At 63.2% G+C, this 22,371-nt stretch overlaps 2 protein-coding genes and 1 long non-coding RNA gene across 4 annotated transcripts; 2 read left to right on the top strand and 1 right to left on the bottom strand.

Moving 5' to 3' along the window:
- The first annotated feature begins 8,366 nt into the window (after nt 1-8,366).
- PGF (placental growth factor) lies at nt 8,367-13,257 on the top strand. Of its 2 annotated transcripts, none has more exons than XM_066998122.1 (7): nt 8,367-8,604; nt 8,730-8,769; nt 9,248-9,444; nt 10,745-10,821; nt 11,807-11,836; nt 11,926-11,945; nt 12,658-13,257. In XM_066998122.1, exons 1-7 carry the CDS (start codon nt 8,539-8,541, stop codon nt 12,720-12,722), a joined length of 495 nt encoding a protein of 164 aa, XP_066854223.1. In that variant the 5' UTR covers nt 8,367-8,538; the 3' UTR covers nt 12,723-13,257. The 2 variants fall into 2 exon arrangements, with proteins under 2 accessions (XP_066854223.1, XP_047915646.2); XM_048059689.2 differs by having other exon boundaries at nt 8,376-8,604; nt 11,926-11,988.
- On the bottom strand, nt 13,122-14,592 carry LOC136790944 (uncharacterized). Its single transcript, XR_010831877.1, has 2 exons — nt 14,464-14,592; nt 13,122-14,382 (listed from the first exon to the last, which is right to left on the bottom strand). It is a non-coding gene; the product is annotated as an uncharacterized lncRNA (long non-coding RNA).
- Nucleotides 14,593-15,406: 814 nt separating this feature from the next.
- RPS6KL1 (ribosomal protein S6 kinase like 1) lies at nt 15,407-21,695 on the top strand. Its single transcript, XM_066998113.1, has 10 exons — nt 15,407-15,670; nt 15,762-15,886; nt 16,195-16,287; nt 16,853-16,900; nt 17,853-17,985; nt 18,941-19,594; nt 20,206-20,295; nt 20,440-20,522; nt 20,773-20,868; nt 20,980-21,695. Exons 1-10 carry the CDS (start codon nt 15,508-15,510, stop codon nt 21,088-21,090), a joined length of 1,596 nt encoding a protein of 531 aa, XP_066854214.1. The 5' UTR covers nt 15,407-15,507; the 3' UTR covers nt 21,091-21,695.
- The last annotated feature ends 676 nt before the right edge of the window (nt 21,696-22,371 follow it).

Raw genomic sequence — 22,371 nt, 5'->3', positions numbered from 1 at the left:
CATCTCATTGTGCCCCTCACAACTCCTTGTGACCATCACATCTCCTTGTGCCCCTCACATGGCTGCCCCTCACGTCTCGTTGTGCCCCTCTCACATGGCTGCCCCTCACATCTCATTGTGCCCCTCACATGGCTGCCCCTCACATGTCCTTGTGCCCCTACATCTCCTTGTGCCCCTCTCATGGCTGCCCCTCACATCTCATTGTGCCCCTCACATGCCTGCCCCTCACATGTCCTTGTGCCCCTACATCTCCTTGTGCCCCTCTCATGGCTGCCCCTCACATCTCCTTGTGCCCCTCACATCTCATTGTGCCCATCTGATGCCCTCAGTGCTCGCTCCATGGCCTCCTTAGGGCCCTGCCGTGCTGGCCAGGCACATCCTTCCCTCCCTGCTGCCCCCTCTGCCCCTTCCCCCTGGCATCAGGTGTGTGTGCAGTCTGCCATCTTGTGCAAACCAGAGGCTCCATGTAGCAGTGCCCGCCCGGCTGTGTCCGCACCACGGGCAGCGCCATTCCCCCGTTTTTGCCCCTCCACACACGAGCGGTGAGGCAGAACGGGGCTGCCCACTTCTGGTGCCGTGTGCCGGGCCGTGGCGTGCACAGACCGCTCCCACGCATGCACCCCGGGACCTTGGCACGCAGGGATTTGGCCAGAAAAATATATCATTGCTTTGGAGCTTTCCTTTGTTTGTTTACTTGTCTGGCTCGTAAATAGAGCGGCTCTTGGAGATTAGGCAGGAGGGAGCAAGAGGAAGGGAAACCGGACTTGGGGGTTATGACCTCCGTGTGGATGCTGGGCTGTTTACATTCCCTGCTCTGGCCCCAGTGACCATTGCGGGGCAGTTTCTGCTCAGCCTCCCGTCCTGCCAGCCCTCGGGGTTTGCAGCTCCCTGCTCGCGCTGCCCCTGCCCTGTTCCCTGCAGCACTTCCCGCTGGGCACTGCTGCCACAGCCAGCCTGAAACGGCTGCCAGCCCGGTGTCCCCGAGGGGCAGAGCCCTGTGTTTAGCCTGCTGCCTCACGTTTCATGAATGAAAGCCTCTGAATGGGGATTTCAGGATCTGCTAGCCTGGTGGCCCCGTGGAGCCAAGCCGAGCCAGGACCCGTGTTCCTCTGGAGAGCTGAAAGGCAAACACCGGGCTCTGGCTGCTCAAGGGACCGCGGCTAAGGGACATCTGGTTGTCGTGAGCCAGCAGCTGTGCCAGGAGCTGGTACATTGGGCCAGGAGTGCCCAGCAAGCGTGAAAAGGGAGGAGGGGGAAGCGGGGTGGCACGGTCCCAGTGAGGGCAGCCCGGGGAGCATGGGGCACACGGAGGAAGCAGCTGGGAAGACGCCTCTTGGTGTCCTGGTACACTTGGCTAGGATCCTGCTGGCTTGCAGGCTGTGCTGGCTGCTGTGGCAGAGGCAATGAGGTAGGGGCCCATGTGTGGGTCCTGGCTAGCATTACAGAACAGGAGCTAAACCCTCTGACCCCACTGTCTTGCCGCAGCCAGCTGCCTCCTGCACGTCACACCCCTCTTTCTTCCCTTCCTTTCCTGGGTGTACGCGAGTCTCCCCCAGGAAAACTTGGCTGCTGTGGCTTCCCAGCTGGTGCATGAGCAAACGCTGTGGGCAAAGGAGCTGAGGAGGGGATGAGCTGGCCGGCAGAGCGAGGCTGCTGCGCACGTTTTCTTTGCCTGCGGAGGAGCTGCAGTATGGCTCATCTCACGCCCAGCACGGCGTGCTGCTCCTCGCTCAGGGATGGCAACTGGGGACACTGCTTTCCCTCTGCCCAATGAATTCTGCATTTCAGTTAGCTTTCCCTGGGGGCTGAATGCAGTCCCCTGAGTGCTGGTCTGAGGGAGGAAAAGGCAGCAGCACAGTGGCTGGGTAGAGTCCGGGAGTGCTGGAACATCGTGTGCTAGGAGGCTGTTTGGATTAGAAACTCTCTGCGGATCAAGTGGGCTGGATGAAATGCCAGGGAGGGGAATCAGAGTTTGCTGAACTCTAGTAATTGGACTCGTCTGTAACACCCGGATAGGAAAAGTGAGCTGCTCACGCTCGGCACAGATGAAGGGAAGGAGCCAGCAGAGACCAGCCCAGTAGGAATAACAAGGCAGGCTGCTGGTACAGGAATGACTGCGCAGGCTGGATAGGTGACAAGGGGGAAAGGAGCAGAGAGTGATCGCTGGGTGCTGAAGGGATTTTCTGAGCATGAGTGGTGGAGGAGGAGCAGTTAAGGACTGGTATGGTGCAAGGTGTGGGGGGAACATGAACCACGGCCTAAGGAGAGGGGTGCCCCAAAGGTGTCTCTGGTATAACGTGGTGCACTTTGGAAGGTCCGTGTTCAAAAACTTTGGATAAAAACAGAGGGGACGGCTCCAGCCAGAAGCTATAACAGCCGCAGTGACAGATGTGGCTGTATGGCCGTGGAGGCAGAGCTGTGAGGAAGCAGGAACAAATCTGCTGAGGGAGCCCAAAGCAGTGTTTTCTGCGTGTTACTGGGAAGAAAATATGTCACGTAGTAAGTGAGGGGACTGGAAATGAGAGGCTGAACCAAGCGCTGAACTCATGTTGAAAACTTGAGCTTTCAGGAAAAGAAGACAAAAACCCCAAACAAACAGCTGATGATCAAAAGCAGGTATGTGAATAGCTGGAAAACTCAGCTCTGTGCATCTGGAGGAGCACGCAAACGTTGCCTGAGTCATCGGCAGTTTTAGCATGCTTGAAATTCACGTCTGACTCTGCAGGTACTGGGGAGATGTTCTGCTGGTCTTTGCAGACCTGGTAACCGTCCCCTAAACTGGCCATCCTTAGGAAAGAGTGGTTTCTCTATCTGGGTGGACAAGGAGGAACAGACAGGGCTTGCTGGGGGTGCTTTAGCCAGGATCGTGCAGCCCTTCAGTGGGTGCCCGATGGGAGAAACAGGACCAGCTCGGTGCCTCGGGCTGGGCGCAGGTCCCTGCCCGGCAGCTTGCACCTACGTGCGCCGACCTCTGCCTGGCAAGCAGCTGATGGCTCACCCTCGCATCAGCGCAGCGCCCGCGGGCAGGCCCTGGCAGTACTGACACACTCCGTGATCCCTAAAGGAAACAAGTAGGCGGTTCTGAATCCGGCCCCGGGATCATCTCTTCTGCCAGCAAGTTCGCCATTTGCCCCTCTCTTTTTCGGAGCCTTAAAATAGAGACCGAGGCTGGGAAGCCGGAGGGTTTTTGTAGGGTTTGTTGTGGAAGCAGCCCACGCTTGTGTCCCCAGTGGGCTGTGCAGGCTGGGCTGACCCCTGGGGACAGGCAGGAGAGGCGCGGGAAGCTGGCATCGACATGCCTGCACTGGACATGGAGCCTTGCTCCTCTTCTTGTTAGTCTGCCGCGGTTCCCCTGGTCCCCTCTCGGGATGCAGACAGCTGGAGGCAGCGAGTTCAAAGGCCGGGCTGGTCAGGAAGAGGCGCGGGAAGTGCGGGAAGTCACTGGCTGTCATGTAGGAAAACAAGCCCGAGCGAGGGATGAGGGAGCATGGTGCAGGGACGGGCAGGAGATGCTGGCCCCGGCATCGCAACCGGTGCATCGGCCCCGTCCCTGCTCAGAGGGCACGCGGCAGGCTGGCTCGGCCGGGGAGGAGGTGATACGGGGGGCTCGCCAACATGCATTCCTCCAGGATGGGCTCAGGGTAGCCCCCGAGCAAACCTGGCATCGCCGCTGCCTCTCCAGGAAGCCGGGCCCTTTGGGGGAGACAAAGCACGGCCGGCCACTTTGTGGTCACCGCGGGGTCCGTGACACCAGCACTCTGGGCTGCTTCCTGGTCACCGGCCAGCTCCGCGCAGTTCCTCCGCTCACGCGCTCCCCGCGCTGCAGCTGGCCGCGGGCTTTGCTTTGCTCATTGTCTGCCGTGGGTGATGTGAGCTATTCAGCGGCTGCCAGCTTTCAGGCGGAGAGGGAGATGAGCCACTCCTCCACCCACGCCATGGGAAAGGGACGAAGCCCTGCCGATGCACACGTTCGCTCCTGCCGGGGTGAGCCCGCTGCGGAGCCCACACGCACCGTGCCCGGCAGGGAGCACAACCAGGGAGCAGCCCGGGCTGCTGCCCGGTCCCGCACAGCAGCGAGCCTGCTGCTCCCCTTCTTCTTGTGTGTTTGCCTTCCAGAGCCAGACGGAGGCTTGCCGTCACTATTATTTTGCTTTGTGTCAATATTATGACAGCTAAAAGCAGGAGAACTGCATCTACACGATAAGCAGCCAGAAGCTCTGGGCTGGGCGTGGATCATGTTAGTTTGGCAGGGGAGAAAAGTGCCTGGCAGCCCCTGCCCGCGGGGCTGCACGGGGAGGCGACGGGCAGCGGTGCAGCATGGAGGCTGGCCCACGCGCCTCTCCTCCCTGTTAAACTCTCGCTGCCTTTTTTTCCAAGAGAGGTGAGGCACGACAGATGTGTCTGAGGGGAGATGAGAGCAGAATTCACTTGGTTTTCTGGTGGAAAAGTCACCTCTGGCTCTCACGCCAGCCCTGCTTTTCTGGGTAGGGGGCTGCACGGGGCAGCTCGGGAGCGTCTCCGCTTCTCACTCCGGACTCTCAGCACCTCCTGCACAAGGGGCTGTTGTTTCGGCACGGTAACTGCACGCCCCGCGGAGGCTTGCTCTGGGAAGGTGCTGATGCAGTGCTTACCTGTAGGCACCCACGTATGCTCGGAGCTGCGGTTCGGCTCCCTGGTGCCTCACCCTGCTCCTGCAAACACCCGCGTCCCAGCGAGTCCCTGCCGGCCGGCCGGCAGTATGTGCTCTCCGTGACTTCCCCACCAGGCGCAGCCGACTGCCGCGGGCTTCCCTGGTGCTGCTGCGTCACGGCCGGGCTGGGAGACGGCCAGCCGGCCTTAACCCTCCCTGCCGCCGGCATCGCTTTGCCTGCAGCTTCGCCTCCGTGGGAGCAGGGCTCAGCCTCGGCATTGAACAGGGCCTGTGCTGAGAGATGAGGACCAGTGCCTGGTCTGCTGGACACCGACCCGAGTAGCTCAGGGCCCTGGGGGAGAGAGCTGCTCTTCGGTGACGTGGCCACTGGCCCCCTGAAATCTCCAGGGGGATTTCAGCTCTGTGTGGGAGCAGTGGCTGGGTGCATTGCTGGGCTTGCCCTCCTGTGGGTCTCCTGCCTCCAGCGCTCGCAGGCAGTCCCCACCAAGAGCTGTGCCATGGGCGGGCTGGCCCCGGTGCCCATGACCACAGACAGTGTGGCATGGGGGGGGGCTCGCATGCCAGCATGGGACCGGGCCATCAGGTGTCTGCGGTTTCGGCCAGCCCTACGGAGAGGCCACAGGTCCCCAGGGAGGCCGAATCCACCCCAAGGAACCAAAATAAACAGCAGAGTTCCTGCCACGTGCAGCCGGGGCTGACTAAGGGCAGCCGCTTCCGCCTGCCTCGGGCAGCAACAACAGGCGCCGTGAGCCACAATGTTCGGGGTGCGCAGCACGGCCCATTTCCCCCTATTGTCAGCCTCCTCCTCGGCAAACACATCCCCCTGCGCACCTGGGCTGGGAGGAGCGACCGCAGCACGGCGCAGCCTGCGGCCAGGCATGGACTGCCCGACCCGGTCCTCGATGGTGCTTGGCAGCACGGCCGCTCCGGGGAGTCCTATGGGGCCCGGGTGTCTAGCCTGTTGTTTGCAGGTTGTTTCCTTTAGCTGGCGATCCAGGGGTTGCTGTCCTGCTCGTCCACAAGGACACTTGACAGCTCCGTGACAGTGTCCTGGTAGAGAGACCTGGGTGTGCCTCCGCAGAGAGGCTGGTGCTGGGGGTCCCCACCACAGCGTGCCCATCCCCACCTCCTGCTCTCTGCTCCAGCCAGGCCACCTCCGCCTCTCCCCTTAAATCTCAAGGCTGCAGAGACACAATCTGCAGAAAACCGAGCTGGTTTATCTCAGTGTGAGGCACTGAGGGTGAGGCACAGGCGCTCTGGGATGAGACCCAGGTCTAGGAAGCCTGGCACATCACATCTCTGTGACATTTGGCCATGGACATCCTGTCCCATCTTCATGACATTTCACCATGGGGGTCCTGTCACATTTCTGTGGCGTTTGGCTGTGGGGGTCCTGTCCCATCTCCATGACGTTTTGGCCATGGGGGGTCCCGTCACAGTATGGGGCTCGGTGCCTGAGGGGCTGGCTCCACTGGGCACCGAACAACACGGGGTGTGGTGTGTCCCCGGGTGGGAGCCTCCAGCCCTGGTCAAACTGGCTCTGGTGTCAGAAATAGCAGCACAAAAATAATGACCTGAGGTTTTCTGGGTGTTTTCTAAGGGCTCATCGAGTGACGCAGGAGGGCCCGGAGACAGTCGGCTTAAGAAGGAAGTGGGGATGTTTTTTTGGGGCTGTTTTCACCTGAGACACTGAAGGTGGGATTTTGTAGGGGTGAAGACTCCTGTGAGGGGATGTTGATCCTAACATGGGGCTGTTTTTGGAAAGAAGGACAGCTCAGCAGGGCAAGGCTTCACAGAGGAGAATGGCTGCCCATGGTGGGCTGTTCAGCAAGCACAGGCAGCCCGTGTGCCTCCCCAGAAGGTGGACAAGGCCTGGAGGGCGAGCCCTCATCCCAGCGGGGCCACAATGTGGCTGTCCCCCGCTGAACCGCCGGAAATCCCCACAGAAATGAAGCAGAAATCCCACTCGCCTCCCTGCCCAGCCCTGTGAGCAGAGCAGGGAGGTGGCACAGGCACCCGTTCGAGCTGAGGCTCTCGGCCTGCGGCCGCCACATCTGTCCCGTCAGGAAATGTCTCCGTGTGCCTTCTGTCCCCGGCCAGTCCCCTGAGCCCCGTCCATCTCCTGTTCCCAAAGTGCGTGGCTCCGGACCCTCGTGGGAGGCAGTGTGAGAGACACCAGGGCACATTTATAGCATCAGCGCCCAGCCCTGTCCTGCAGCTGGGCAGCATGGAGCGCGAGCGGCGCGGCCCCGGCCAGCTGGATGTTTCTCCCATCCACAGGAGGACATTGCCGGTCACAGGTTACCCGCGTCCAAATATTATTTCTCCGCTCCTGTCTCTGCTGCGTGCTGCCTAGAAAGGGGATGCTCGTCCCAGGAATGTAAACTCTGCCCAAGGCCTCTGAGGAAATAGCTTCAGACCAGGAACAGGATTGCACTCGGCAATTAAGGGCTGGTCTCCCCAGCCACACGGCTCCTGGGGGAGAGCCCTTTGCTCCAGCGCCAGAGGCTGGCCTTGTGTCTGAGAGGTGGCCCCAGGGGACCTTCCTGCAAGGACAGGCGGGAGGCCCCGCGTGGTCACGGTCTCTGCAATAACAGGATTCTGTCCTTCCAGCAAGCTGGCAGCAGCTACCGCTCGGGGCAGGAGGAAACGCTCCCTTCACCCCCCACCCCAAAACTGTCACTGGGGAGGAGGGGGTGCTCTTGGCCAGGAGGGTCCGTGAGGCAGCAGAGGGGGAGCACAGGCCGCAGGGGACATCACAGCAGGGACGTCACCGGCTCCTTGCTGCCCGGCCGGGGGCAGGAGCTCGGTCAGGCACCGAGTGCTGCTGAGTGATGAACTCCAGTGCACCCAGCCCCCCGGCCGCGCCGGGGCTTTCTGTGTGCTTATCTCTGCAGCATCTCCCTGCTCCTTGCCAGGACCAGATCCCGCGGCTTTCTCACGTGCCCAGCGGTACCAACGTGCGGAGGCTCCAGACGGAGCCCAACGCCTGCTGACGCCTGAGCCACCACCACCTGCGTGGCCCCAGGGGGCTGGGGACAGCCCACCGGCGTGTCCCTCATCCTGGGGACAGACCGCATGGGGCTGGGAACGAGCCACTGCTGTCCCTGCGCCGCAGGGACAGACCCCACACAGAGGTGGGCAGGGAAGCCCTGCAGCAGCCTCCCTGCCCTCCCGGGAGGACGGAGACGTGAAGCCTGGCAGGGACGCAGAGCCCGTTATTTCCCCGGGACCTGCGGCCCACGGGGGATCGTGTTGCCCGCTGGCACCCCTTCCCTTCACACCTCCCGCAGCCACAGCTCTCCTGGCCACCGGCACTTAAAAATAGCACAGAAAAGGCCACAGAGCTCCTCTGGGTTTACTCCCAGCAGCGGGGTTTGGCCCGGCCTCCCCCAGACCCGCTCCAGGCAGAGGCTCCACAGCCCGGCTGCACATCCCGCTGGGCTCTGCCCGCTCCCCGGGGACCCCCGTGCGGGCAGGACCGGGCCGTGACCGCGGGGCTGGGGGGCTGCAAACCCCCCGGGGGCTGCCAGAGCCGGACCAGATCGGGGCGGGGAAAGGGCTGGAGGCCGCGCTGAGCCGTGCCGGGAGAGGCGGGGGGGCTGCAGGCGGGGCTGCCCGGCGGCTCCCGGCGGCACCGGCCGTCCCCGCGGCCGTCGGGGCCGGGCACCTGCTCCCGCCCCGGGGGCGGAGCGGCGGCGGTGAAATAGGGGCGGCGGAGCGGGGCGCGCTCCCATGGCCCGGCGGCGGCGGCGGCGGAGCGGGGCCGGTGCCCGTACCCGTGCCCGTACCCGTACCCCGGTGTCCCGGTGGCGGCGGGGCGACATGCCGGGGGGGGCGGCGCGGCGGCGGCGGCGGCGCTGAGGCCGGCCGGTGGCGGAGCGGCGATGCGGCTGCTCGGAGCCTTCCTGCGGCTGCTGCTGGCCGGGGCGCTGGGGGCGCCGCCCGCCCCGGTGAGGACCCGGGGGGGGGGGGGGGACGGGACCGGGATCGGGGGTCGGGGAGGCGCCGGGGGTCGTGGCGGCGGGGTCCCCCCCCCGTGCCGCCCCCCGCCAGCGCCCGCCTTTCCCCCCTGCAGGCCCCGGAGGCGCGGGGGACAGCCAGCGCGGAGGCGCCCGGTGAGTTGGCAGCGGGCGGCAGCCGGTGCCCGGGGTGGGAGAGGGCTACGGGGGGGCGGCTCCGGTGCCCCGGGGCCGTTATCTGCCCGCCCGGAGCCTGAGGGCGGGGGTCCCCGGTCGGACCGGGGGGGATCCCGCCGGTGGTGTCAGTTCTCGGAGCCCCGGGGCTGTTTTCCCCGTGCGCAGCGGGGTCCCGCTCCTTGCAAGCCGGCAGCGCAGCCTGGCCACGGAGGGGATGGGGGGGACGGAGCTGGCAGAGGCCCTCGGGGGGTCCTGGTGGCCGTGTGAGCCCCCGCAGCAGCGTGGCGATGGGCACGAGGGGTCCTCCACATCCCTGTGCCCCACGGTGGCTGCGTGACCCCCTCACAGCTGCCCCTGCGCCATCCCGTCCCCTGCAATGGGTACACCTCATCAGGGGCTCGGCTGGGGTCCCCCCCTCCCCGGGGCACCTCCTTAGAGCCCCCCCGGTCTCTTGCAGTCCTGACCTTTAAGGAGATCTGGAATCGCAGTTTCTGCCGGCCGCTGGAGCAGCTGGTGGATGTCATTGCCGAGTTCCCCAACGAGGTGGAGTACATCTTCAGACCCTCCTGCGTCGCCCTGCAGCGCTGCGGGGGGTGCTGCGGGGATGAGGGGCTCCGCTGTGTCCCCGTGGAGACCAGCACGGTCACCATGCAGGTAAGCACTGCCTCTGGGGGGCTGGGGGCGGCGGTGGGCTCCCAGACAGCGCCGGGAGGTTAAACTCGCAGCCTCACATCCTCAAGATGTTGCCGCAGCACGGATAGCAGGGCACTTGAGCACATGCCCGGCCAGAAGGGTCCCTCTGCCTGCCCTCTGGGCTTGTCCCTGATGCAGGGTGAGACCTCTGGTGGTACCGACCTCCGTCCCTGCTTCCCTGCCCTCTCCTCGGTGCGCAGTCCAGCTTCCTGGCTGCTGTCACCTTTCCGGGCTGTCCCTGTGGGGCCGGGGTGTCCCTGTTGCTTGTGATTCTGCCTGCTTTGGGGACAAAGCCCTGGAATCACAGGGGAAAGCCGGCAGAGTGATTGCTGTCTTGTGCCAGGAGATGGCTGTGGTGGCGCTGGCAGCAAGTGTGCGATGGGGAGAGGGTGAGCACAAGGGGCTGTGTGTGCTGCGCTTCCAGCCCTGTTATGGGAGCTGTGTGAAGTGGGGAGGGGAACTTTAGGATGTGAGCGAGCTGTCGGCTTTTCCCAGTGTGCTGCACAGCCCCTGCGCTGCTCTGCTGGCATCAACCTGCTGCTGCTCTGCTGGGGGTGAGGGACTAGAGAGAGCCTGCAAGAAATCAGCAAGTTTGATCCTGCAGAGATTGAAAGCATGTTGGAAAGGGAGGGTAGGAGTTCCCAAATAAAAAGTCTTGACTTAAGCAGAGCAAAAGTCTGAAGTGATGAAGTCTGAAGTTCTGAGCTCCTGCTGGGCTCCCCTCCACACGTGGTGTGCTGATGCCAGGCACTTCTGTGGGGTTAGCGTGGATCACAGCATGGATGAACACTCACAGTGAAGCCCCTGGATGTCCAACCTGCCCTCCGGGCTGGGCTCTGGACTGACACGTGGCAGGGCAAATCCTGTGCCCCTGGGCTGGGGAGGCACTGTGGTACCGGCTCCAGGCTGGGTGCGGTGGGAGAGGCGGCAGGAGGAGACAGCAGGAGGAATGGCCTGGAAAACAGGGCTGGGGGGATATTTCCTTCAGAGAAGGAAGATGCACAAAGCAGTCAAATATGTGAAAGGCCTCCACAAAAGCAGAGACAGGAAAATCTGCTCTAAGGCTGGGAAATCCCACGACTAGGGGATTTAGATTACAGACCCAAGATGCAGGGCGGTGGGAGCAGAGCCTCCTGAGCTGCAGTGCCTGTGGAGGTGGGGTCTGTGGTGCCGAGGACCGGGTCTGACGCGTGTCTGGCCGAGGGGCTGGGGTGGACGCCATCCTGCGCTGTCCGGGAGGTAACCTTTGTTCCTCTTTCAGCTCCTGAAGATAAAGCCCAACGGGGAGGCACCCTACGTGGAGATGTCGTTCACCGAGCACAAGAAGTGTGAGTGCAGGTAGGGCTCGTTCTGTGTCGCTGCGAGCCTGCCAGCTCGCCTGCCGCCCCTCTGCGGGGGGGCAGAGTGGGACGGGGATGTGCTGGGGGCACCTTGGCCGCGTTGGGAGCCCTCCCTCATCTCTGTTGTGCTGGGTGCTTGTGGGGCAGGCTGCCCCATCTGGGCATGGGGATTCGGGGTGTACGTTTCTGGAGTATTGTGAAAGCTGGGGAGCGTGAGTCCTGCTGGGCAGCTGTCAGGCGTGAGGCTTGCCTGGAAGAGCGTGAGGATCCCCGTGTCGGTATTCCCCTGCTGTGCAGGCGGCCGTGCTGGAGCAGACCCAAGGGCCGTCCGGCTCCGCGCTGGCTCTGGGGCCATCCGTCAGTGGGAGCGTAAGGAGGAGCGGGAAGAAGCACGTGTGCTGCTTCCCCCTGCTTCCAGCTGTTTTCCGTGCAGGGAATTTCCTGAGCCTGTTGTGGGTTTCCTACCTCGGGTAACTCCCAGGGGAACTTTCTCAAATGCTTGTGCAGCCCGCCTTTGGATCCACGTAGGCTTCTTGCATCTGCAGCACCTTTTGTCTTCTCATTAAGCAGCCTTCAACACTTCTGTGGCTCCCCTTATTAAGTTTAGCGGAAGCGGGGTGGATGTCCCGGCCTTGGCTCCTGCAGGGGATGCCTGAGCCAAGTATGTTGTGGCTGGTGTCATACAGCCACTGCTGAGACTCTGAAGCAAATCCCATGTGTTACTTGGGGCCCTGCGTCGTCTTTGACCAGCTGAGTGGTGAAAGCTGTCACTGAGAGCAGCTAAAAAATGAGCCTGTGCTTCCTGTCCTCACGGGCAAAATGGCACAGCCCCCAGGGGAGGCACCAAAGCCTGGGTGGAAGAAGTCACTGGGTCTGCTTTAAGCACGAGTTAAACAGGGTGTGCTGCGCGCTGAGGTGCGTCAACACCCCGCAGCAGCTCACCAGGTGGCACTGACCACGTAACACCTCCGCTCTCCCCGCAGGCCGCGGCAGGACCTGGTGAGGCTGGGGAGGTAAGTGGCGCTGGGGGTGGCGCTGCCGCCCGGGGCTGTGGCCTCGTTGCCCATGCGTCAGTCTCTCTTGTGCTGCTTTCCTTTTGAAGGAGGAGACCCAAGGGCCGAGGTAAGAGAAGAGGAGACAAGAAGAGACGTAAAGACTGTGAGCTGTAAGTGAGCAGGGGCAGGTGTGGGTGGTGCCTTCCGAGTTCGCTTTGCAGGGAACAGCAAGTTTTTAGGTCTTTATCTGGTGCTGTGAGTAGCGATGGGTTGCTGCAGGGAAGAGCAGGACGGAGGGGACAGCAGGTGGCTGGGGAATCACCCGCTCACTGGGGGCTTGACAGATGCTTGGTGGTCTTCAGGCTGAGATGCTCAAAGCTGGCCAGTCCCACCCAGGATGGAGGGCGTCGCTTGGCCGTGCGGGGCTATATTGCCTTCACAGACTGTGCTGGGTCTTTGACCCATGAATTTCCCGTTTCAGCCTCCTTTTGCTGCCAGCCGTGTCCTTACTGCAGTCCTTGGCTAGCTGCTGTTTGGGTTACTCCCAGCCTTACCCACGTTATGTTCTGCTGACTCTCACAAACAGCCTGCTGAGGCCGTGCAGGCCAGGCCCTTGCAGGGGACGGAGCCTGGGGCTGGCACTTCCCTGTTGCACTCCTTGTGTTGTCCGAAGCTCGCTGCTCAGTGCTCTGCCAGCATCTACAACCCCGCAGCCCCCTCCTCGCCGTGAAGCCCCGCTTCTCGCGATCCCTTCCTGCGGGTTGGTGGGGAGGGAGGGGCCTGGGGGGCTGCGGGGGGCGACCCCGGTGGTGCTGACCCCGCGTGTGCTCCCCTTGCAGATGTGGCATGCCGCGCAGGTAGCCTCCGCTCTGCCCCCGGCCTCGCTCCTGCCTCCGGGGCCTGATCCAGTCTCATTCCTGCCCGGCGCGGGGGACGTGCGGAGCTGAGTGACGGTGGCTGGGGAGCAACTGTGCCGGGGAGCAGGTCGGCAGCGGGAAGGAGCCGGCAGGACTCTTGCTTGGCCCTGGAGCCAAGGATTCCCTCGCCCTGTCTGCACCGGTTGCAGCAGGACTAAAGGACCCTTAAAGGAGGATGAGGAGCTGGAGCCGCACTTCAGTGCTGAAGGGCGTCCTGGGGGCCACAAGGAACGGAGCTGGTGGATGTGCTGCTGGGGGTGGCACGGGGTGGGGGCAAGCAGGGCTGCAGCCACGGAACTGCCCTGTCCTGCCGGGCAGGGGGGAGGAGGGACAGCCGGGACAGGCAGGGCTGCATCGCTCCCAGCTTGGCACGGAGCAGCTCAGGAGGGTGCCAGGGTGGGTGGGGAGCTTGTCTGGTGGGCACGGGGAGGGAGCTGGGGTGCTGTGGCCCTTCACGTACTCATATCCTCATCATAGCCTCCCCCTTCTCAATAAAAGCTGGGGGCAGACCCAGGAGCTGGCCGGGTGAGTGCTCCTCTCCTTTCCAGCAGCTGCAGGGCGCTTCCCCGGGGGTGCCCGGGCTGTGGTGGTCCCCGCACTGCTCCTGCAGCGCCCCGTCCCATCCATGGTGTGATGCTGGAGGTGGGTGACCTGGGGTCCTGGGAGCCACTCTGGGGAGGGAGCTGCCCCGCTTCTTCACGCTGGTGTGTGTGGCTGGAACCTCTCCCTGCTCCCCAGCCCCTTCCTGCTCCGACCCCAGCCCCTCTGCCTTGCTGAGGGCTGACGCAAGGGGAGCAGGCTCCCCGTGGGCTTCCCCACCCAAGAAATGCCCCACTAAAGGTTATCCGGCTGGCACGGGGGCACCATTTGTTGTTGGCAGTGTCCTGGGGCATGCAGGGGGGCTGCGTCCCTCACCGGGGTGGCTGTGGGCAGGGCTGGGTGGGCTCTTTGCACAGCCCTGAGCTCCTCCCGTGGGCTGCCGTGGCCACCACAGCTCAGCCAGGTCCAGGGACAGCCCCAGCCCTTGTCCCTGCTCGCCTTAAGCAGCGCCTTGGGGACTTCTTGTTTTTCCACTCCTGCCGTGGGAGGGCTGGGTCTGGCTGCTGAATGCACCCCTGCTCCTCCATCCCCTCCTGCAGTGCACAGATCCAAAGGATGAGTTGGGGCACCAGCACCCCCCTGGGACGCCCACGGCACCGGTGCCCCCAGGGCCGGTCCTGCACCCAGCGCCACCTCCTCGGGTGCGGGGCTGGCTCCTGAACTCATCCAGCCTTTCAGTAGGTCCTAGCAAAACACAGCCAAGGTTTATTTTTCCAGGCGTGAAGCAGAAGCCTGGGTAGGAAGATGTGCAAAGGCTTAGCTGTTGCCATCGGCCAGGAAGAAATGCAGTTTGTCCCGCCCGGGGTAGCCTGCTGTAGCAGGTGGGGGGGGTTCAAAGCGGCTTCCCCCAGGTTTGGCACGGTGTGTGTGACGCTTTGCACTGAGCTGGGGCCCTGGTCTGGGCAGGTTCGCCTCCTTTCAGCCCGTCTGGTTGTGCTTGTAGGATAACGAGAGTCACGAGCAGCACGTGAGGGACGGCTGTGATGGCTTCTGCATTTGTAACAGTACAAGTTCCACCACGGTAGCATTACACCTATAACAAGAAAACTACATAAAAATGAGGGTGTTAATTAATTAAAAACCTGCCGAGCATGGTTATTAGGGTTAGAAACAAAATAGCTCTATTACCTGTGACTTGGAGTGTTTTGCATCCAATGCTGCTGCGTTTCCCGAGGACTGCTGGTGTTTCGGGTGGCCTCGGTGCAGCTCTGCTGCTGCAGCCTGCTGGAGGAGCAGCTGGGGCAGCGTCGCACGGGCAGGCAAGGAGACGGAGGGCAAAATCACCCAGAACTGGGTCCCGTGGTTCGTTTTCTCCCCGGGACCTTGCTGCTGACCTCATGGTTGGGAGCCCAGAGGGAGGTCGGCCCGGTGATGCCCCCGGGGAGCAGCAGGACCCCAGCCGGCCCGGCTGCCCCCGCTGGGTTATCGGTGTCCCCGGGCTCACCGCTCCTCCCGGTGCTGCGGGGCAAAGGTTTGTTTAACGAGGCTTTGAGAGAAGGGCTTGGGCAGGAGGGTTTATAAAGGGTTGGAGGGGAGGCGAAACATCAGCTGGGCTCCGGGCTGCCGCAGGACCACAATCGTCGTGTATTTTGGGGGTGCACCCGGTACGGTGCTGGGGAGACCAGCCCAGGGAGACGATGTTAAAAGACTTTGCTGACAGCTTCGTGAGGATGCAGGGGAACCGCGTGACCTTTCTGCTCGCCGGCGTTAGCAGCTTCGGGTGAGATCGAGGCATCTTCAGCCCCCCGGGGACCACCCGGGCACCGGGTGACCGCAGCGTTGCCCCCACTGAGCCCTGCCCGCCTTTGCCAAGCTCTGCTCCCCGTCAGGCCCCGCTGCGGCCCGGGCCCTCCTCTCGCAGGGAGGCCGCGGAGCCCGGCCCCACGGCAGGCACGGGCCGTGCCCGGGGCTGGGGGGGCGCCGCCATTTCCCCCCCCCCCCCCCCCAGGTGCGAAGCCGGGGCGGGCTCGGCCCCGCGGCCCCGCCCTGCGGGTGCCCGGTGCCGGGCGCGTCCCCGCGGCGCGGGATGAGCTCACCCGCGGCCAATCGGCGCCGGGCCGGGGCGGGCTCCCGGTACCGGGGCCGGGGGAAGGGGAAGAAGGGGAAGGCGGGGGGGGGGGGGGCGATGCCCGATCGGCGGCCCCGCGCCTCCCCCCCCGGCGCCCCGCGGCCATGCTGAGGCCGTGCCGGGAGGCGGGCGGCGGGCGGCGGGACTACCTGCTGGAGGCGGCGCGGCAGCTGCGGCTGGCGCTGGAGCGCGACGTGAGCGAGGACTACGAGGAGGCCTTCGCCCACTACCAGAACGGCGTGGACGTGCTGCTGCGCGGCGTGCAGGGTGCGGGGCGGACGGGGAGCGGGGCGCGGGGGGGGGGGGGGGGCGGTGCGGGGGTCCCCGGGGGTCCCCTGACGCCCGCCGCCGCCCGCAGCGGACCCCAACAAGGAGCGGGGCGAGGCGGTGAGGAGGAAGGTGGCGCAGTACCTGCGGCGCGCCGAGGAGATCTTCACCTGCCACCTCCAGCGCGGCCTGGGCGACGGCAGCCCCGCGGGCACGGTGAGCGGCCGGGGCGGCGAGGAGGGGCCGGGGGCCGAAAGGGGCGCTTGGAGCCCGGGGAGGTGGCGGAGACGCCGTCCCTGGGGGCGTCCGTGGGAAGGGTGGAGGTGGCGATGGGGGACACGGTTTAGCGGGTGGCGGTGGTGGTAGGGGTGGTTGGACCAGATGATCTTGGAGGGCTTTTCACAGAATCATCTAGGCTGGGAGAGACCTCCAGGATGACCTAGTCCAGCCTCCGACCTAACAAACCAACCTTTCCGACCCTAATGATTCTGATCCCCTCGCCCTCTCCTCGCGCTGCCTCGCAGGGTTACAGCAGCCTCCGCTTACGGCCCATCAGGACGCTGAGCGCGGCGGTGGAAAACCTGCGGCGGTGTAAGGTGGTGGGAGTGATCGACAAGGTACGGGCTCAGGGAGCTGGAGGGCTGAGGCTGGGGACACGCCGCGGGAAGCGTGACGCGGCGGGCCCTGGCAGCTGGGCCGGGGGTGACGGCTCACCAAGGAACGTGAGGGTCTCCATCCACACCATTCCCACCAAGGAAAATTCACAGGGGAGGGTGCCAGAAACTTTGTTAGCTGGGAAGTCCATTAATTTCCCCTTTGCTTTTGCTTACGAAAGCTCCCAGGATACTTATGAGGAAGCTGCCGCATCCAGGTCTTTCCCGTGTATGGGATCACGCTTGATGGCTAGGTAGTGTGGTGGTGGGTTCCTGCAGATAACCCAGACTTCAGCAGCAGACCAGCTACCTAAACGAAAAAGCTAGTTAGTCGTTCGTGATCTTGGAGCGAAGATGCCAGGCTTACTGTCTCTATACGTGCACTGGCACATTGCTCCCCTCTGCTGTTCCCCTCGCATGGCGGTTTGTCAGGGCTGGTGCGCTGCAGAGTCACGTCCCTGGGGTTACTCCTGTAGGCTGCGTGTCAGGGGTCGCCGCGTCTGAACAGCTCTGTGTACGCTGCTCGCAGGTGCAGATAGTCCAGGATCCAGCCACCGGAGGGACCTTTATCCTGAAGGTGGGTGTTTATGGTTTCACAGCTCATCAGCTTCCTCATTGTTAGGAGGAAATTCTTCACTGTAAGGGTGGTGAGGCACTGGCACAGGTTGCCCAGAGCAGCGGTGGCTGCCCCATCCCTGGAGGAGTACAAGGCCAGGCTGGATGGGGCCTTGGGCAACCTGATCTAGAGGGTGGCATCCCTGCATTGGAGTTAGATGATCTTTGAGGTCCCTTCCAACCCCAGCCATTCTGTGACTCTGTGATCTGCCTCCATCCCCTGTGCATGACCTTGGGGCAGGAGGTGTCTTGCAGCCGATGGGGCCATGTGGTGAATATTCCCTAGCTCCTTTTCTATGCAGCTCAGCAAAAAGAAGCTTTATGAACAACAAACTTCCTCTAGGACCTCTGTGATCTCCTATTTTTGTGCACTCGCCTCCCTCAGCCACCCTCTGTTACCAGAAGGGGAGAGGTTCTCCTTGTTCATTCGTGTGTTTCTCCGCTGGGCCGCGGCCTTGTAGCGGGGCAACCCGAGCCCAACACCCGTGTCCATCTGGGTCCGAAACTGGTGGCAGTGTGCTCAGTACAGGTGGCAGGGCGTTTTCCAGTGCCCTTAGAACTAGCTGTGTGTAAGAATAAGACTTGTTTAGCCACTGGCAAGGCTCTGGCATGATGGAGAAGCACCATTTCCAGGGGGAGTGTAGAGGTGGAGTCCCACTGGAAGCGAGGGGGAAGGCCGCTGCGCCGGGAGGCAGTGTCCCTGTGTCCTGTGCTGCACTGCAGGAGCTTTGCGGAGCCCTGTGCTGTCACAGCTGGGTGCTGGGGATGGATGGACAGACAGACATACTGCCGCGAGCTGCAGGTTTCCACAGCGTGGGGCCCGCAGCTGTTCTGGCTGGCCTCCTGCCCTGCCTGGTCCCAGGAAATCCCAGCCCCTTCCGTGCTGTAACCCCCCTCTACCTGTACCTCCTCAGAGCCTCCCCAAATCCCACGTCGAGACCCGTGAGCGACAGACCATCATCCCTCATGGCGTCCCCTTCATGGTCAAGCTGCTGTGCTACTACGCGAGCGAGGACTCCATCTTCCTCCACCTGGAGCACGTGCAAGGTGAGCGGGGACAGCGCTGCCTCCCATCCGTGGCACATCCTGCTCTTACCTATTTTATAGTGTCAGATAGGTTTCTCCCAGTGGCTTAGGACTGTTTTTTTTCTAGTGACAGCACAAAAACTTCTCAGAAGGGTGGCAGGTGCCAGGGCTTGGAGACTTTGTGGGAGTTGCTGCTCAGCTTTGTTGGGGATTTGATAAGAGCTGACTGAGGAAGTAACCTAGAAATGGGTCTGTGGAGACCTAGGAGGAGGAGGCTGGGGGGGCAGGGAGTGTAATATGGAAACTAGCTCTGGGGATCGCTGTGTCCCATGGGAGGGAATGGTCATACAGCCATGCCTTGCTGTAGGGAAGTTGATGTGGTCCGGCATCTTGAAAAGAAAAACCTCTCTGCTTTATTGGTGGTGTTTGGCTGTGACAGAAGTGTTGGAAAGGAGAATCCGAGTGAGGTGGTTCACTTGGATGTTGTAGAACAAGAGTCTTTTGGCAAGACCTTCATAAAACATTACATGGTTACAAAAGAAGAGGCCATAGTGGATTTTGAGATCAGACCAAAGAGAGGCGATGGAGGATTGGGGGATGAAGGGCAGGGAGCACAAAGGGCTCGGGCACAACATCACAATTTACCTGCTGTCTGAGCAAGGAGGCAAGCCCTGAGCTTGCCCAGATCCCGGTGAAGAAGAACGACCAGGGGGAGGCTTGCCACAAGGAGCCGCTAAAGAAGGGGCAATGAACCTTTGATGTGCTGGGTCCTGTGCTGGGTGGTGATGGAGTTAGGGACGCTGTGGTTGTAGGGCTGGGGAGCGTTCGGTGTGAACTTGAGCTTTACTGCAGGAGACTTTAAGGCCAGGTGATGTCCTGAGTGGGTGGGCCACGGCCTGTGCCCCCAGGGGCAGTGTCTGCGGGTGGGACCTGGTGCACTCTCTGCCCCCATCACTTTTTTTTCTCTGCTTTCCAGGGGAGACGCTGTGGTCTCACCTGCGTGCCAAGTACCGTGCCCAGCAGGGCCCTCCCCACGGCTCTGGCTCCCTGCATTCCAAAGCCGCCCCGGCCCCGAGGGCCCGCAGCGGAGAGGACGGTGAGGGAAGCGCCCCGGGGAGCAGCCAAGGCCCCGTCGAGCCAGCAGCATCCACCAAAGGCCCCAGCCGCTGTGACCACCGCGGGCTGGTCGCCTACCCCCGGGACTCTGTAACCGCCGGCGAGGCCGGGGGCTGCGTGTCGGCGAGAGGAGCCCCCCGGCACGATCCCAGGCCGCCGGGTGGTGAAAGGCTGCCCCCGATGCCCGCCACCGTGCCCAAGGCTGGGAGAGGGGAGCCCCTGCCTCAGCAAGTGGCTGAGCCCCTCCTGCCCTCCTCCTCGGGTCGGCGGCAGCTTGACCCAGCCCTGCAGGAGCCCTGGCAGGGGGCGAGCCTGACCTGCGGCCGCTCTGCGGCCTCCTGGGGACTCCGCAGGGCTCCGGCTTCCTGGGGGCACGGCCGGAGAGCTTGGGCCGTGAAGGAGGAGCAGGTGCAGCTGTGGGCAGCAGAAATCCTCTTGGCCCTAGAGGGGCTTCACCAACAGGGTGTGTTGTGCCGGGACCTCAACCCCAGGAACCTGCTGCTGGACACGGCCGGTAGGTGGTGGCCAAGGTGGCCACCTCGAGGGGGAGGCTGGCCTCTGGGCTGGGAGACAGCCGCTTGTCCCGTTTCCAGGGGGCTCAGGCTTTCCTGAGCCTGCTGCGGGAGAGGGTGGGAAGCTGGGGATGTTTGGATGTTTCTGAGCCTGGAAGTGTGGTCCCAGCTGGGACTTCCAAGAGGTTATTATGAGAGATGTCCCTGCGGAGGGAGCGTAGCTGCAGGAATGTGCTGCTTCTGCTCCCATGGGGGTCTGGCTGCCTGGGAAATCCCAGCACAGGGCAGCTGAGAGCAGCCGAGCTGTGCCTGAGGTTAGTGGGATTGCTGTTTTTCCCCTGCTTGTACTTGTGCCCCCAGGGTCTCCTTGAGCCTGCCCAGCCCTTCAAGCCACGGGCACCACTTGCAGCACAAGCTGAAGAGCTCCTGGTCGGCTGGCAAGGGCTGGGGCAAACTGGAGTGATACAAAACACCTGGGAAACAACAACAAGAAGAAGCAGTGTCCTGGCTGTCCCTACTGAGGGCGTGTTGCCAGCTGAGGGGCTGGGGCTTGGCTTTGTGCTCCCACCGTCCTCACTAGTTTTGTCCTAACCTCTTTGGTGGTGCTCTGCAGGTCACGTCCGTCTCACCTTCTTCGGCCAGTGGACAGAGGTGGCACCTCAGTGCTGCAGCCAGGCGCTGGAGGAGCTGTACAGTGCCCCAGGTAAGGCACATGTCCCCTGCCTTCTGCCCAGTGCCACCGACCAGCGTGGAGGGCCTTCTGCATGCAGCGAGACCGGCCTGGCATGGGGCTGCCCAGGTCCCCTGCCTGCCTCCAGCCCCAGTCCCTCTCTGTCTCTCTCTGCAGAAGTCGGGGGGATCGCTGAGCCAACAGAAGCAGCCGACTGCTGGAGCTTCGGGTCGCTGCTGTACGAGCTGCTGACAGGAGTGGTAAGAGGCAGAGGCGCTGCGCAGCGCCGGGATGGGGGGACAGAGGTGACACCGTGCTGCAAGAGCTCCTGTCCGCACCCCATTGCTCCACGAGTGCAGCTCCTGGTGCTTGTGTACGGTCTTTAGGTGCCAAGAGCCTTGATTTTACATCCTGCCATGCTGGGATGGGGTTGGGTGGTGACGAAGGCTCGGCCGGGTATTACTGCCCTAGTCAGTGCCGCTGCTCACCGTCACCCTCCGCCACTTGCAGCCGCTGTCCCAAAGCCACCCGTCGGGGATTCACCCTCACACCCAGCTGCACCTGCCAGAGGGGCTCAGCCTGGCGGCCGCGTCGCTACTCACCCAGGTGAGGGGCTTGGGAGGGAGGACAGGGCCGGAGGCCGGCCGAAGCCCACCCTGGGCAGCTCTCCCAGTGCTCCCAGCTCTCCCAGCTCCCCTTCTGTCTTTTTCCCTGCAGCTCCTGCAGCACAACCCCAAGCGGCGTTTGGGCGCTGGCGGCGGCGGCATCGCCAAGCTCAAGTCCCACTCCTTCTTCAGCACCGTCCCATGGAACAAGCTGGTGGGCTAGGCAGGAGGGGAGCGCAGCCGGCCGCGGGGCCGCCTCCTGTCCCCAACCTGTGAGCCCACCTGGGGGCTCTGCCCGCGGAGGGGGGAGGTTTTCCTGCCAGGGCTGTGCCGTGTGTGGGTGCGTAGGGGGGAACAGCTGCGTGCATGAGGTTTTTGCAGCATTCGATGTTCTGTCACCACTCGTGCGTCATAGCATCTCCGAGAGAGGAGGCTGTGGTCCCTTCCAGTCGGTCCCCCTGGTGGGACGGGAGCCCGTGCCCTGAGCCCTGCTGTGCCACCCTTCCCACCCCCAGTGGTCCTCGTCTGGGGCTCCCTGGGAGACACTGAGGGCCCTCGCTCTGCTTAGCACCGTGCCTTGGGAGCTTCTCCCTGGGGTTTTATCTCTGCTGCTACCACAGTTGACCTCCCCCACCATTATTTTTTGTGGCTTCCAAGCGCGTTTCCCCCGGGCCCCGCTGGCTGGTGCCCGAGCCCGTGCTCTGTGCCGCTCACCGGCTGCATGTGTATGGGCAGCACCTGCTGGAGGGCGGGGGGGGGATGCAGCCCCCTGGTCTCCTCCCCCCCCCCAGCTCTCTGAAAAGAATAAACCGCTTGTGACTGCTTGCAGACGTGTCCTGTTTCTGAGCTGGGCTGAGCGTGCCACGTGAGGGAGCCCCCAAAGCTGTCTGAAACCTGCCCGGGAGCCCGGGGTCGGAGCCCGAGTTTTACCAGGGGCTGCTGCTTCCAGGGCCTGATGCCACCAGGGGCAGCACCCCCCTCCTGGCCCGGCCTCACCTCCCTGCCAGCAGCAGGGCTCCTCCAGCAGAGGGAAGCAGAGCCCGCGAGAAGCTCAGCTCCCAGGGCAGCCGGCACTGCAGCTGGGCGGATTAAATAAGCCAGGTTGCTGTCCTGCAGCTGTCTGAGGGCTTGTGCCCGTACATTTCACTGCCTGGGTGGTTCCTCCTTTAGTGCAGCTCCAGTACCTAGAGGAATCACCTTTCCCCAGCCTCATTTATACAGGTACCGTGGGCCCACTGTATTCTAAAGGCGCAGGGGTGCTGGGTCCCAGCAGCATTTTGTCATCAGAACCTTAACTCCATTTATTTGTGCAAGAGCAGCTCGACATGCTGCTCTCCCCTTACAGCACACAAAGGTTTTCCCCTTCTCCCCCCTCCTAACCTTCTCCCTCCCTCAGGGACGAGGGAAAGCTGACTCCACAAACATGTCCCCATGGCTGCCAGGAAGCAGTAGGGACCAGTCCTCGAAAATATTCTCCCTCTCAGCGTCACAGCTGTGGGTGCAA

This window comes from Anser cygnoides, chromosome 5, assembly GCF_040182565.1.
Source record: "Anser cygnoides isolate HZ-2024a breed goose chromosome 5, Taihu_goose_T2T_genome, whole genome shotgun sequence".
Lineage (NCBI taxonomy): Eukaryota > Metazoa > Chordata > Aves > Anseriformes > Anatidae > Anser > Anser cygnoides.
The sequence above is the reverse complement of the archived record's forward strand: the minus strand, read 5'-3'. Positions and strand labels throughout refer to the sequence as shown.

Coding starts and splice junctions, on each gene's coding strand:
- RPS6KL1 (XM_066998113.1), top strand. CDS start 15,508: ATGCTGAGGCCGTGCCGGGAGGCGGGCGGCGGGCGGCGGGACTACCTG. Junction 15,671..15,761: donor GCTGCTGCGCGGCGTGCAGG/GTGCGGGGCGGA, acceptor CGCCGCCCGCAG/CGGACCCCAACAAGGAGCGG. Junction 19,595..20,205: donor CCTGCTGCTGGACACGGCCG/GTAGGTGGTGGC, acceptor GGTGCTCTGCAG/GTCACGTCCGTCTCACCTTC.
- PGF (XM_066998122.1), top strand. CDS start 8,539: ATGCGGCTGCTCGGAGCCTTCCTGCGGCTGCTGCTGGCCGGGGCGCTG. Junction 9,445..10,744: donor CCAGCACGGTCACCATGCAG/GTAAGCACTGCC, acceptor TTCCTCTTTCAG/CTCCTGAAGATAAAGCCCAA. Junction 11,837..11,925: donor GACCTGGTGAGGCTGGGGAG/GTAAGTGGCGCT, acceptor TTCCTTTTGAAG/GAGGAGACCCAAGGGCCGAG.